At 37.2% G+C, this 16,814-nt stretch overlaps 1 protein-coding gene across 1 annotated transcript in view; it reads right to left on the bottom strand.

Moving 5' to 3' along the window:
- Positions 1–14,822, bottom strand: part of LOC130080107 (uncharacterized) — a 27,761-nt gene extending 12,939 nt beyond the window's left edge. The window contains exons 1-2 of the mRNA XM_056245404.1: positions 14,621–14,822; positions 12,598–12,893 (exon numbers count right to left, since the gene is read on the bottom strand). Of these exons, the coding sequence (XP_056101379.1) occupies positions 12,598–12,893; positions 14,621–14,794 (470 nt within the window). The 5' untranslated portion in view covers positions 14,795–14,822. The remainder of the gene's footprint in view (positions 1–12,597; positions 12,894–14,620) is intronic.
- Between the last annotated feature and the right edge of the window lie 1,992 nt (positions 14,823–16,814).

The raw sequence follows: 16,814 nt of genomic DNA on the forward strand, positions 1-16,814 counted from the left end.
ATTAGACAAAACTATATTAGTTTGCCTGATTATTTTTTGTCATTCGTTTAACATTTATGACCTAAAAAAAGTAAAATATGAAATGTTAAGTTTAGCTACTTACATCTTATCTCGCACTTGACCGTACGCGTCGAGTCCATAGACTGTAAAAAATGGTCGTGTCGCACTGTTAAAATTCGCGCTCAGCAGCGTCTGTGAACATAAAGCCCGCCTACTTTGATTTGATTGGTCGTCTCTGACATTGACGAGCAGTGACAGACCAATGAGGCTCAGATGAACACACAAATGAACACACACACCCTGTCCTCTGTTTCTGACGTGCTCTCTGCACGGCGCAGCTGTGGATTGAGAACGTGCTGAATCTGATTATAACAAGACTGAAGCGAACACGAATTGGCTGAAGCCCCCCTAAAAAGGGCCTAGTGACGCCCCTGTTATATAGCATAACATTAATAAATAACAGGCTTCCTAATGCTTTTATGTCCACAAACCACCAGGAGAAACAGCAGATTGTAGAAATGTTATTTAATATTGAACGCTGTATATCTCCCTGCAGGGGCTTCGTATTTACATCATCTGGTTTCTACGGCACGGCTAAATCTCATCATCACCATTATGTTTCTCCATCTGGAGATGGTCCAACGCAAACAAGTGAATGAAAAAAGCATAAATTATTAAACTGACATCATTTCTTTTCCTGTTAAAGAATCAATACACTGTGCAATAGTAGTCTTGCCTTTCTCTAGCTCCATGGTTACCTACTATTTATAGCTTGCTGGACCTGCATTATAAAGCGCTGCTTTACGCCTATTTCACACTAACTTTCTATCCAGTTTCAGATCGTTGCTATAGCTAAAGCGCTTCTTTAGATCTATGCGGTTTCCGTGGTTAAATTAATTGAAAAATATCAAGTTACACCATCTAGATTCACTGGGTCATGCAGTATAGGTCTGAATATAATATTGAACATACTATTTTTAAAGATTGAAATCATATTACACTACATTAACCATCACAGTGAACTGATCATGCGAGCAACACTTCTAGCATTAACATTTTCAGGCACTTCTATTTTACTTGATCAGTGTAAAGGTCAACGTCACTTTCCACCATGTTCGGTTTTAAAAAAAATCCCTTAAACTAACCAAAGCCAGCTATGTGATGACACCATCCTCCAGGAAGTGACATCATTTGAAGAGAAAAAAAACAAACATTTTTTTTCATTTGATCAATTCAAACATTGATTTAAAAAAAAAAAAAAACTTTACTGAATTCAAAAGTTAATGCGGTCTAGTCCAGGAATAATTGGACTACAGTTTCTAATGGGTACCTACAGTATAATCAAAGATCAGTCGGTTCACACAACAGCCATCTTGGAAACACCCTGAGGCACAAGGACAGCTCTGTGCTTCAACAGGGGAAGAATGAGACCTGTTTGTCAAGATTATGCTTAAAGGAACACTCCGACTTTTTGGGACTTTAGCCTATTCACCTTATCCCCCAGAGTTAGATAAGTCCATACATACCTTTTTCATCTCCGTGCGTGCTATAAGTCTGTTTGACGCACCCACCGCTAGCCTAGCTTAGCACAAAGACTGGATGTAAATGGTTGCAGCTAGCATACTAATCCAAATAAGTGACAAAATAACGCGAACGTTTTCCTAGTTACATGTTGTGGTTTGTATAGTCAAAGAGTGTACAAAAAACAAAGTCACATGAGACACAGACATATTTTAACCGTATAAATACAGGGAACTATATTCTCTGAGGGCGAAGCACTGCTACTTGGGCGGAGTGATAACCGCAGCACCTGAGACGCACCACCAGTTTCAGAACCCCCAGTGCCAGAACCGGAAGTGAGGGAGGGGCGGAATTATTTACAATGACACAAGCATGGTTATTTTTGCAAGTATTTAAAAATATTTAAAATTGTTGCACCTTTTAAATAATATTTAGGGTATGTTTTTATTACACAGTGAGTCACTGCTCGTTGTATGAACTATAACTGGTATGTGACAAATAAAGAGCAAGACAGCGCTCGTGTTGTTGAAGACGTGAGAGTGCGCGCGCGCGGCCAGGGCTCTCTCTCTCTCTCTCTCTGCTCGTTATGCGCCCTGTCATGCGCAGCAGTTATTCTATTCTACATCACTCACCGATCAAAATAGGCTTTGGCGGGACAAAAATTTGCTTTGGCGGCCGCCAAAAAGCGGACGATCTGACGGGTTTTAGAAGATTTAATACAACCTGAAACTAAAAAACAGACCCGACTTCTATTTACCCAGACCTGCAGCCACACCTGGCGTGTAAAGAGACAATCGTCTATTTGGGACTCGGCTATTATTTGAAGTACGGTACATTTTTATGGTTTCTTTTAAAACAATGCCGGATTTTTTCTCTCTTTTTAGATTTTTGACATTATTTTACATAAAGAAAAATGCATGCTGCACATGTTCTTGTGAAATAAAGTATATTTTATATAAAATGACCATAAGTTTCAAGCATTATTTTTCACCATCATGATCAGGAAGTAACTCTCATAATACAATGAAATGGATAACTATATAGAATTATATTACACAAAATCAATGTTTTAAAATGCTTATTGTACTATACCTTAATGTATCATTATAATACGTATAATGACATTTCGTGTGTAATAATGCCGTTTCGTGTCTAAGCAAATTACGCTCCAAAACGTTAGGTGGCGTTACTCGGTTTAGAACGTAAGCTCCACCCCTCACTTCCGGTCCTGGTGCTGGTGTTAGAACGTAAGCTCCGCCCCTTACTTCCGGTTCTGGCGCTGGGGTTCTGAAACTGGTGGTGCTGCGGGTTTGCAGCTGGATACTATTGGAGGTGAGGAGCAGCAGAGAGCGCGTCTAAGGTGCTGCGGTTATCACTCCGCCCGCACGGAGATGAAAAAGGAAAATGTTTGCGTTACTTATAGCACGCACGGAGATGAAAAAGGTAGGTATGTATGGACTTATCTAACTCTGGGGGATAAGGTGAATAGGCTAAAGTCCCAAAAAGTCAGAGTGTTCCTTTAAACAACATTTCAAATCAGCTCAGATCAAACAAAAAGACGGATTTTTGGGGTGGATCCAGCGAATGTGCATTCAAGAGTAAACAGGTTTTAGTTGATTCAAGAATCTTTATGGAAAGGCAGTTGTGGATCTATAACAGTCATATTGAATGATACAACTTCTCTCATTAATTTCTATACATGTAAAGCGCCAGCTCTCTGCGCAATGTCTCCGCTGTGACTCAAAGGAACAGACTCAGTATCACTCAGGTTGTGGCTCGTGCACAGTACATGAATAACCAGATGTTGTTACACCACACGGATCAAAGACAGGCTGAACAGAGAACGGGAAAGCCTTGATTAAAAGGACACCGGCACAACTCAATAGCATGAATTTAAATTACACTGTAACCAGAATCTCTCCATTTACAGTCTAATGTCTTCAGCACAGATCTTGGTCACGAATGGAGCAAACGCTACTTTAATTTTCTGCAAAAATAAAATCTACAAACCCAAGTTATGATTGAATGCATGAAATGTAAAATCACTCCCTTCAAATTAAAAATGTCTCAATTTAGAGGCAAATCAAGAAAATGTTCTTAGCCTTTCCAAAAGGTAAGAAATGTTAAATGAACGACTGTGTCTTTTTACTCCGCTGCAAATGTGTTTTACACATCTGCATGTAAGTGAGCTGATGCTGAACGTCTGGCCAGACTGAAGATAGTGTTTTCTGCAGGGAATAATGCTGGTTTATCGCCAGTCTGCAGCATAAAACCATTTAAATGGCGGCTGATGAATCCCAATGTCTTGTGGTTGTAAATATAATAGCTGTAAGTGGTTATGTGAACAGATAAACACTCTAGACAGTTTTTCCACAGTGAATTGAGATGTTAGCTCTATTTTAAATCATAGCAATATATATATATATATACATGTCATGGAAGCATGTTTCTTAGATAACAATTTGATATTCTTAACACACAGTACACACAAATATTGCAAATAAATTGTGCATTTATCCATTAGATGGAACTATTCTCTACTGATACTTACTTTCCAGTACTGAATAAAACATGTATGATATTTCACTCCACTCATCCGCCTCCCATTTACTTTATGGCAATGCATTCTGGGATTGACTTATCCGTGCAAGATGCATGCATTACATATAACCCTGCGTGCATCGTTTTAGTGTCTACTGTCTGACAACAGATTTGCATCAGAAGTCAGTCTATGATGCATACAAATGTTTAATACAGGTAAATTGGGGGCAATTTTTGCAATAGAGATGACTGGGAAAGAAATGCCCCAATTATCCTGCATTAACCCTAGTTTGATCAGGACAGTATTTTTGTGTCAGTCTCCAGATCTCAAACCTCATTTGACTTCATTCATATTCAAATATGCCATGCAAAGATGCACCACACCAGGTTTGACGTCACAGATCGCCATCGTACGGCTTTTATGAAACTTTAATGGTGCTTTAATGATGCTTTTTCATCATTTTGGGAGCAAGGCAGCACACGCTTCCATTCACCTTCAACATAATGACAGCGTTTTCATTTTTGGGGTGAACTATCTGTGTGTGTGAGAGAGAGAGCTTGAAAATTCAGGACAGAAACCAGCAAAAAGCGTGTTTAATTGTGCCAAATTAAGTCTAAATTACTCTCCAGATCGTAATGTTCTCCTTCCCACAGTATAATGTGCAGTGATGGCCAGCAAAACGCAATGGAGATTAAGAAAATGAGTGTGACCTAATCAAAACGGTGAGCGGTAACAAGCTGTGCTCCTCTACAGTTATTTGACCCGCTAAACTGCACCCAATGAGCAACTCTCATGGAAATGAAGAAGATTTATGTCTTTATTTAGACAAGTTCTCTCATGCTGCAACAGTTCTGGTCTGATCAGACACAAATATTCCCAAGATAGGGGGGAAAAACCGATCGGGAAAAACCAAAACACAGGCGGAAGAAGGTCAGCTTACAGAATCAAAGAGATGGATGGTGCGTTTACGAGAGAAAAACCCCTGCTCAGCCGGTGAAGGCTTGTCTCTTTCATCACACAATCAATTCCCCGTGACAAGGCCCATTGGATAGGCTGGGGTTTAAATAGAGTTGTTCAACTTTGAGACAACTTAGGGCACGAAAGGATTTCTTGGGAATTGCATAGCACATCTGAGCTACAGGAGATGTCAGGCAATAAGAAAGTGTCATTTCACCTTAGTGGACGGTAAATTAAGGCATTTGACTCTGGTTCGAACCTTCAGAAGCATTAAACTGTGAATACATTAAGTCAATATCAATAGCAATAGCGCCACTAATAATAAATGACACCATAATGAGTCGTACGGACCCGGAGCGGGACCTTGGTAGAGGCTTTAGTCAAAGGGGAAATTGGCTTATGAAACAGAAATACTCAGAAAAGGGAGTTTCATGCAAGCAATGCCGGCCACTAGTTTGAGGCATTTAATTTTTCCATTTACATGAGGGTCATAATGGGTGTGCGATTCCATTAGTCTTCCCTCAATTTAATTAGTTTGTGAGATGATGGCTTGTTTCCTGCAAGGATTTTGTTGTATGGCGGAATACTGATGAATCACTTTTGTATGAGACAAACGAGTAAACGTTTACGCCCAATGGATATGCTTACCAGCTTTAAAGAGACATTTTCAACTCTCTTTAGTGTGTAATGTTGCTGTTTGAGCATGAAAAAGGTCTGCAAAGTTTCAAAGTCTCAGTGTCAGTGTTTCTGAACTCCATTGTAGTCTTGAGTTTCTTCCGGGAACGAACACGTCACAATATTCCTCATTTTAATAATTCATACGCAGAATAAAGGGGCGGGGCCTGGTTGAGTTAGTTAGTAGTGTGTTAAACTGGCAGTTATGGTAAGGGGCGGGACATTTCCCAAACACACTCGAAGCGCTCGACCAATCACAACACACTGATCCAGCTGACCAATCAGAGCACAGTGTGCTTTTCAGAAGGAGGGGCTTCATAGAGACAGGAACTAAACAGAGCGTTACTGACAGACTGGGAAGAGAGGAGCCGCAACAATGGAGAATATGAGAAAAATAATGTGTTTCTTGAACACTCAAGCATGAAAACTTATTCTAGTAGAGCCCAAAAACCAAATCAAGACTTTGCAAAAGAGCATAATATGGCCTCTTTAAGTAAATTAATGACGGATCTCCAGGAAATAACGTTTGTCACGTTGAAATGAAAACTGTCCTGGTCATATTGTGAATGATTTATCAGTGCACATTATTGTAAAGGAAAAAATGCTCGCAATCTGTCATCACAGTGTTATTACTGAAGCTTTTTTCCCACTTATTTTTCAACATTCTCTTTACAAGCCAATCAATTCCCAATTCATAATTTTTTTTTTTTTTTAAATTGCATATCCTGTTTTTCATACATAAATACATCACTTTACGCAAATAAAAAGGGTTGGAAATTGGTCTGGTAGCCCTGTGATGGTGGATGTGTTTTCCCGATTTCAGACCTCGAAAGGCAGAGAATCATCCTTCAGATGAGCGAAAAACAACAGCATCAAAAGCCATGATCTCTTGAGAGACAAACACCTCCTGTCACTTCCCATTACGAATGACATGCATTGTGCTTGCAACATCTGACAGGCTGCATTAAACCCAAACGCTAGCATCGCTTATTTAAGAGGATGACGAATGGTATTGGGATGGAAATCTTTGCTGCGAAGCCTTTTCGAGTGGAAGTGATGCATTAAACTATAATGTTTTTTAAATTTGACATGAAGCTGAAATTGCAATCCATTCATTACGCTTCTTTAATGTGAAATATTTCCAAATGAAACTTTTATCCATCAGGAATTGATTGGATGATGAAAAATGGCTGTTACGTACCAGAACGGAGCCTGAATTTGAGTTTGCTGTGTATTGTGAAGCATGCAACCCTCCTGAAATGCCAACTCGAGGCTTCTTGACCTGGACATGACCAGAAATCTGCATTAAGAAAATAAACGAGGTCAGTTTTGATTTAACATTGACTTCAAGTCTTAAGTCTGTGAATATAGATACATTTTCAATATGAGAATCTGCTACTTTCCATATGAGAACATGCTGCTTTTTACTTCACACCACCAAAAATATTTAGGCCTAAATTAGGATTTACTCATTTGAATTGCATATTCAATTTCCATACATTTGGATCAAACCATTTTAATATAAAGAACCTAACAAACTTAATGTGATGCATATTTTTTAGTCATGCATAAATGAAATAACACAATAAGCAGGTTTATATTGATCATCAACAAATCCAATTTCTTTCACTCTCATACATTTGAATTAATTCAATATTACTCGTTTCACAGCTATATATTTTAACCATGTTCATAATTTTTAAATGAATATGTTTAATTGTTTTCACACATGAACAGATCTATGCTGATTTGAAGCCATTTGAATAAATGCATTTTGAAAATATGATTATTTAAATAAAATCAAATAGATGCAAATAGTTAAAGGGTTAGTTGAATGGAAAGCTTGTCATCATTCATATGGATTAGTTTTACGATCTCTTTATGAACTTGTTGAAGCGTCAAAGTGCGTCGCTGTCAATAGAGGGACAGAAATATCTCAGATTGCATCAAAAAGATTTGCATTCAGAAGATGAACGAAAGTCTTACGGGTTTGGACATGACATGAGGGTGAGTAATTAATGACAAAATTCATTTTCTGGGGGAACTATGCTGATTTTTCTGAGAGCGTAATAATACTGTAGATGTGTAATCCAAATAGATGATAATTTAATATGCAATACAAATACATAAATCTTAAATTTAGCCCTAAATATTGTTTTAGTGCAAAAAAAAAAAAATACATTTACAAACCTTTTTGGTGTTTGCCAACAGCAATCTAAATAGCTGTGTGAAGCAGGGCAGTTGTAGGATAAGCACACACTCTCGACCTGTCATGTGCAGTGTAAACAGGCGACAGGCAAACTTGGCAAAGTTTGCATGTTTGCACATATCTGTGTGTCCCGTCATGCTGCTGGAGTGAATTGGCGCTCACAATTGGTTTCCCGGGTGCATTGTGGAAGACCGCAACTTTGGCACAAGCCTGGGCAGCAAATAAAAGCATCATTATGTGCAACCAGCGGGTTATTTAGGTGCCATAAATACTGCAACTAGAAGTGCCATTAGGACACACAATTACACAGCGCATTATCAACAGTTCACTTTGGCCATCAGGACAGCAGCTCGGCCTGTTGGCCAATAGATCTGCTTTTTCGCCAGATGTTCAGACAGGCCTGATTGATTTTGATGACACGTTAAGAACACAAGGGCATTATCACAATTTACATACTAAGAATGCACAAACGGGTGAATTACAACACAACTCAGCCACCATTTATATATATAGTTGTGTTCTAATTCCACACACTAAACCCGTTTGTGCATTCTTAGTATGCAAGTATTATGATTATATATACAGTATTTTTTATATATATATATAAGTGCATATATGCATGCATTTTAGGGTAATATTGCCCATAATCCCTTCCAGTGCAAGAAAACTGGAAAAGTTGTTGGAGAATATTGTTGAATTCGGAATTGCATACTAGCTTGCTACTCATACTATTCCTGCCATAGAAAGACATGGTAAAAGTAGTATGCAGTTCCGAATTCAGCATATTACATTTATGCATTTGGCCGACGCTTTTAGCCAAAGCGACTTCTATTGCAATTCAAGGTACACATTTACATTTTTATCAGTGCTTGCTTTCCCTGGGAATCAAACCCATGACTTTGGCGTTGCAAGCACCAACGCTCTACTGTTTGAGCTACGGGAAGGCTATGTGCAGCGAATTGAATACTAGGCTAATGCTTAATGCAAAGTGTACGCTTTCTACTAAAACAGAATGCAATTAGCAAGAAAAACATTTAAAACTGTAGTATGCTACATTTCTGTAAGCGTTATGATAAGATTTTTTTTTGTAAAAGCATACTACTTTCATCTGACAGGAATAGTATGAGTAGTATGCTAGTCCAAATTCAGCTGATGTTAAAAATCGTGGCTTATATTACTTCCAGTTAATTGGCCACATAAGAAGTGGAAGGTTAAGTTGAGCACATTGCATTATGGGATACGGTTATTCCACCGTGCATCCTAGTTGTGTACTGAGCATGTTTAATGTAGTATGCAATCAAGGTATTTCATGCATACTGTGCACAATGTACATACTGCATACTTAAGAAATACGCTGCATCTGAAATTGAATACTTAGTATGTGAAACACAGTACGGCAAAAGAGTATTATGTCGAAACCGTAGTATTTGAAAAACAGTAGATGAAAACTCAAGAAGATTTTGAAGTGTGCATTCAATGGACACTTTACTATCCCATACTTTTTTAACGGTTAAGAAGTAATTTCAAATACAAATGAAATGTACCTACTCAGACTGACAGTAGGTGATTTCGGACGCAGTGTTAGTATGAGTAGTATGATATTCCAAACATGGCCGAAGACTGTGGTCTTCACTTTGTGGTGTTAATATGCAAATCATATGCAAATATAAACGTCAACAGCATTGCTGAGTATTTTCTCCTTAAAACTGCAGTGAACCAAAGACAGTCTCAAAAACACGGTTTGAAATCGCTGGTGTTTCTGACGTCACAAACGACCTTGTAACCAATCAGATCAACGTGTGATCGTCAACCAGTGGATCTCTGAGCTGAGTGAGTGAGTGGAGGCGGGGCTCATTTGCATATTCATAGATCCGCGAATACTAAATGAGGAAAGGGTGTCGAGCGACATTCACGCTATTTTAAAGCACACAGTTTTTTTCAAGGAAAAAACTTTTAAATATGTAATTTTGGTGATCAAAGCTGAGTTTTAAGGGATATAATTATTGACTACGGGGGAACTTTAAATACTACTTTCCCATCAGTGAAGTAAATACTTTTAGTGAGTAATAGAAGTCTGAATTGTAATGCAGCCGAGGTGTAACACATCGAATCTGTAAATGCGAAAGCTAACTTATATTTCCTTTCCCACATTGCACAGTAATAAAATTCAAAACTTATTGTAATGAATATTTAGAGCTCGACATGAGAATATTTCCAGTCTATTTTGTTGGCCAAGTGGCTTTCCGTTTCACTCTGCTTTGTGAATATCTTTTATTTGTCCTGTCGCAAACCATAATAACTTGTTTGACTGTAAATACAAGCACCTCATAGCAATTACCCGTGCGCACAAATGAGGAAGACAGTAATAAGTTGATTCTCCAATATAAATGTGGATACAAATGGACTCCTCTCCTTAAAGCAAACCAAAGCCAGCGAATTATGGAAATCAGCTGCATGAATTTACTTGACTGACACGGTTTGTTTACCTTCACAGATTAAAGGCCGGCAATCTTTTGAAGCAGCGTCGTATATGGAAATCATAACTGTGTTGTTCGAGGTGTGACTCGCATCCGAAATGACAAACATGTGGGACAACTGATCATAATTTGACGGTGCTTTTGTTGTTTCTTTTTGTGAATCCATTGACTTATGCACACACATATTGCATCAACTTTGCACTACATACCTTGATTTGAACTTCACTGAGCTGCAAAGAAAGACTACCACTTCTTGTCTTATCGTTTTAAATAAAGGATTGTTTTTGAACCCACATTGCTATTTAGTGTGTGAATGAACGAGGCAGGCGAGAGTCCGACGGGGATGATGTCTGTCTACAGTGGGACATGCATGAATGAGCGCGTCCAGCATCAATCACACACATGATCTGAAGACTGCAGTGTGTGTGTGCGTGTGTGAGAACATGCCGTGGCAGATATCAGTGAGACGCTGATCGATGTGTCACCTGAGAAACACCAGGATTATGACAAAATCTGTCATTACCTCACCGCCCTGTTGAAACACAGGGAGGGGCAAACAAACACACTGTAACGGTAGTACAAAAAAGGGTAACACTTTAAAATACGGTTCCTTCGTTAATGAATAACTACACAAGAACCAATGAGTAACACAATATTAACAATCTAGTAACTACTATTAACTAACAAGAAACTCTGATTAACGAATTAGTAAGTAATAGCGCACAGATGAAAGTGGTAGTTCACTATTAACTAATCAATAACTACTATTTTTTTAATGCTTCCCAGAGAACTACTGAATTTTTTTATTAACAATCTATTAACTATTATTAACTAACAAGAAACTCTGATTAACGAACTAGTAAGTAATAGCGCACAGATGAGAGTGGTAGTTCACTATTAACTAATCAATAACTACTATTTTTGTAATGCTTCCCAGAGAACTACTGAATTTTTTTATTAACAATCTAGTAACTATATTAACTAAAAATAAAATATGATTAACGAATTAGTAAGTAATAGCGCACAGATGAAAGTGGTAGTTCGCTATTAACTGATCAATAACTAAAAAATGCTTCCCAGAGAACTACTGAAAAAGTTTAATAATTCTTGCAAAACTAATCAATAACCAAAGCATTACAAATGACTAGCACTACATCAACATTTTAACTGCTACTGTAAACGAATACACAAGGTTGTTTACATTATCAATATGTAATAGCATAGCAGACTTATGATTTGGGAAAGCTGTTAATAATTGGCCTATGCTGTCTATTTATCAACTGAATAATTTTTAAAGAAATGGATTTTTAAATGCAGTTGTCGTGACCTTACTTGTCCTGTGCCCAATTTTCCGGCATTCCTCTGGACTGGCATTGAATCACTAGTCACGGTGACGACTGGAACATATTGAGTTATCAGCCATCCAAATACCATACAGTGATTTTATTATTTAACATACCACTCAAAAAATGTTTTTATGTATGTCTCCTAGCTCATATATGTGTGTTTGCATATCTTGTATGAGTGATTAGATTAAGATTCTACACTTTATTGGCTTTTCATTAGTAACTACTGTAAAAATCATGGGAACTAACTAATAATGACTCAAGTGTTACTACATACTTCTATGGGAATTACTAATTATTTGGATCCGTATTCTAAAGTGAAGATCATTGGAACTAACTAGTAATGACTCAAGTGTTACTACATACTTCTATGGCAATTACTAATTATTTGGATCCGTATTCTAAAGTGAAGATCATTGGAACTAACTAGTAACGACTCAAGTGTTACTACATACTTCTAAAGAAATTTTCTAAAAGTATACTATTTAAAAGTTCACCAAAAATCTCAAACGCTTGAAATGACTTTTGTGTTTGGTTGCACAAATCATGAAAAATTGCTTTAAACATGAGGCATGAAACAAGTAACTTTTATTAACATTTATGCTTTTTCTACTATTTCCATTTAAAGTAACAGCTTCACATAAGCATAAAACCATGTGATGCCTGAAGTGGAAAAAACAATTTATTGCCTTCTAGCATACAGTATTTATTTGCTGTAATGCCTTCCAATGTCTTTCAGAAGTCGACCTAGGACCATCTGTGTGCTTGTATCCCAGCCAGTAAGTCCACTCAATAAAAGACAAATGTTCTTTCAGAAGCTGCTCTGTCCTATTTCCTCTCAGTCACCAAATTTGGCTTTTGTAGGTTAACCAAGCTCTTTCAATATTTTGTGTGTGTCCACCATGGTTTGGATCAACAAACCATCTGCTGTGGTTTACTGAGTAGTGAGTGTAACCAAGACTTGATAGAGCTCTGTAGGGTCTCCACTCGTCGCTTAAAATGGTTGACCCTTGGCGAACATGTCTTCTAATGATGGGAAGCAGGTGATTTCTGGAGCGCCGTTCTACAAGTCGCAAAATTGGCAGTCTTCTTTGACCCTTTATGGCAAGCATGCCAAAGACCCACTTCTTTCTCCTCCATGTCTGACCAGCTCTTCCTTGTCGATACTACAATTTAAAAAACAACTTCAATAATTTCACATCAAATCAATGGCATTGACATATATTAAGATATGCCAGTGCAAGTTGCTTTGAGTTAAAACAGCTCAAACATGCATTTTAGTAGAACTAGGATTAAGCCTTGTCTGTGAAATCAGGGGTAAAAGTGTAAAAAACAAGTAAATGACTAGTATTTCCAATAATCTCGCACATCCCTAGAAGTATTAGTCTATGTCAACCAATGTAGTTAACTAATGTTTATGCCTTTTTTCTCTATTTGTGGCTCTACAGTTCGGTTTGTTTACCAAAAGCATCATTAACCAACTATGGTTTTCTTCTCAGTTTTTAGTGTTTATCTAAAATGAGACAAATCTGCTATCATTTAAATCACCAATCTGTTAGTTAGCCGTTTAGAAGACACAGGCCTCGTTTAAATCCCAGTTGTGAGATAAGATAACATTTTAAGCTGTCATATGGTCGTTACAACATGCCCCATGGTTGTCACATTTCACTTCCATTCTTTTAGGGTAAATCATGAAAAAAGTAGACACTGTGATGTATTAATGAAATGAAACCACATTAATGCACTAGATGTGAGAAATGAATGTGGGGGGGGGGGGGGGGGGGGGGTCTTGAAAGCTGAAAGATCCCCCCCCCCCCCCAGAAATACAACCCAAATTCCGGAAAAGTTGGGACGTTTTTTAAATTTGAATAAAATGAAAACTATAAGACTTTCAAGAACTAATCTTGAAAGTCTTATAGTTTTCATTTTATTCAAATTTAAAAAACGTCCCAACTTTTCCGGAATTTGGGTTGTATTTCTGTGATGGCAAAGCAGAATTTTCAGCATACTCCAGTTTTCAGTGTCACATGATGCTTCAGAAATCAGTATAATATGATGATGTGATTATCAATGTTGAAAACAGTTTTTTTTTTCAGGACTATTATGAATAGAAAGTTCAAAAGAATACCATTTATCTGAAATATAAATCTTTTGCAACATTGTAAATGTCTTTACGGTCACTTTTGATAAATTTTGATCAATCCTTGCTGAATAAAAGTATTAATTTCTTTAATTTCTTTCCCCCAAAAAATAAAAATATATATATATTTTCGAACTGACCAAAATTTTTTGAACGGTAGTGATAATGTTACAAAAGCTTTCTATTTCAGATAAATACTGTTCTTTTGAACGGTCTTCTATTCATCAAATAATCATGATTTTTTTTTTTTTTTTTTACACAATTGTTTTCAACACTGATAATAATCTGAAATGTTTCTTGATCATCAAATCATCATATTATACTGATTTCTGAAGGATCATGTGACACTGAAGACTGGAGTTATGATGCTGAAAATTCAGCTTTGATCACAGGAATAAATCATTTTTAATTGTAAAAATATGTCACAATATAACTGTTGTTGCTGTATTTTGGATCAAATATCAAAATGGATCAAAATGTCTTGCTGAGCAGAAAATAATAATTTTAAAACATTAAAACATCTCACTGTTCTAATAATTTTGCCCACCATACACATATTTTTACAATTAAAAATGATTTATTCCTGTGATCAAAGCTGAAATATATATACATACACACACACACATACATATATATATATATATATATATATATATATATATATATATATATATATATATATATATATATATATATAAGTTGTTCGACCTTTATTTGTTTTCACTTTAAAAAATAATTAAAAGGATATCCCACCTTCCTTTTATGGCGGAAGTTGCTTTCATCTATCATTACAAATTCCGTTCTTCCCCCTATGTGTTGTCCTGTCTTCCTTTTGAACTTCTTCAAGGCTTTCCTGCAGACTAATCTCAGTTTACAGGTCATTTTAGTAAGGGTGGCGGAGCTTCCAGCAATGCCATCCTGGACCATGTCGACCTGCCGTAAACGTAATCCTTGACAGAATCTGTCAGCAATAGTGAAATATTTGTGTGCAAAAAAAAGAGATTAATGTTTTAACTTTAAAAGGCAAAAATAGGTTATTTAGCATGTTGTTACACCTACCGATATATATAAGTCATCCAATTTTGTAAACTCAACTTGGTCTTGTCAAAAATTGATCCTGATCTGCATGATTTTGTCACTTTTTCATTGTGCACTCCTCGTTTACATACCCTTAAAATACAAAAGTACAGTAACACTTAGCTTTTAGATTTAAATTAGGCTACCAACCTGACAAAAAAGGATCTATATTACCATAGGTATCCATCTTTGTTGTGTGTCTTCCTCAATTTCATATTTCTTTTACATACTCTGCATTTCTTTGTAGAATCCATTAGCTTGTTTTTTTGAAGCCATTTAGTTAATTTTCTGTTTCCTTTTATGTCCTTGTGCTGACAGAGCGATAAAATCTTTCTCGAAAGTCCCATTGTTGGACTATAGCTAGCCTACTCTCAGTCCTTATACATAACGACGTAACTGCGAAGGCGCATTTTCCCACGTGATTGTCCGTGAAAAAAAATCTGTTGTATGTCATCTGTCGTAAAATGTACACTTATTGATACAAACGTTTTTTTTTTCATCTTAAAACGGTCAGGAAGCATATTAAATAATTGAACTGAAAAATATTGAATTAGTTCTTAATAAGTAAATACATATGTAAGTAATTCAAATTTGACCGGATGTGCTTAACCTACTAACCAACCACAATCGAGTGTCTTGTTTAAGCAAAAACATAAAGATGGATTTTATAACTGGTAATAAAAATAAGGGAAAATCTAAAAATATAATTAAAATGTTAAATGATTTGAGAATGAGTGGTGTAAGGCCAGTGATTAATTTTATAACATATTGGGACAACGTAACTGAAGGGGAAGAATCACTTACGGCGGTCGAGTTCGTCTGTAGCAGTGGCGGCTGCTGGTCTTTCAAAGAGGGGAAGCTCTTTTTCTTTTAACTCGACTGTCAGGTGTGGGGATGGTGAAAAGAGTGAGGACTCAAGTGCAGAGTTGATGGGCTTTATTTTAATAATAATAATAATAATAAATAAAAAAATAATACAAATAAAAACTACAAACCACCACAGGACTGCAAACACAAGGAGAATAAATAGGGAGCAAACAAGGCAGGTAACGAGGGAGGACAGGTGGGGCAAATTAACTAATAATCAGGAAACAAGATGGGAGTTGACACAATCGACAGGAGACCATATGCACAAGGAAAACACATGACAAGCCATGTGCTCACACCAAACATGACAAAAAACACAAGCACATGGCCAGTAAAACAAATTACAAGCAATGTGCTCACACAAAATGAGACATGACGAACAATGAGAAGAGAACACTCATAAGCCACGTGTTCACACAGAACATGACAACATGAAAGCACACAGCTAGTGTAAAACACAAGCTGTGCTACACAGCACAAACATGACATGAAAGCACGTGACCGATGTAAACACAACACACTTGCACAGAGCGAACACAAACCCGCACACTCACACGACATGACAGAACGTTATGCACGAGAACGAGCGTAAGCTCATCCTGTGCGCTCACAACAGAAAACAAACAAACACGAGGAGCATGAATGTCCGAATCCCGACACAAAACCGAAACCAAACTAGACAGATGTGCCGTGATTCAAACACCACGCCCGCACATGTAACAAGGCACCTGACATCGACGGAGGAAATGTGGGAATTAGGTTAAACTGTGAAATGTGAAATGTAAAATGTATTGCAAATACCAAGAAATATGTTACCGCAGTTTGTCTTTCGAGTACACTTGTAAAATCCGCGATGGGACTGAGCTCGAAATCTCGAATAGCTTCCGCGTCAGCGACATTTTATTGGACGAAATCGCTGTCAATCAAAAGGAGATGCAATCCTCCAATCATCACGCAGACGCCCGGACTCCAGGCCAGCCCACTTCTCTATTCACCCCAGAGA

Source organism: Rhinichthys klamathensis, unplaced genomic scaffold, assembly GCF_029890125.1.
Source record: "Rhinichthys klamathensis goyatoka isolate OS25496 unplaced genomic scaffold, OSU_Roscu_1.1 h1tg000029l_1, whole genome shotgun sequence".
Classification (NCBI taxonomy): domain Eukaryota; kingdom Metazoa; phylum Chordata; class Actinopteri; order Cypriniformes; family Leuciscidae; genus Rhinichthys; species Rhinichthys klamathensis.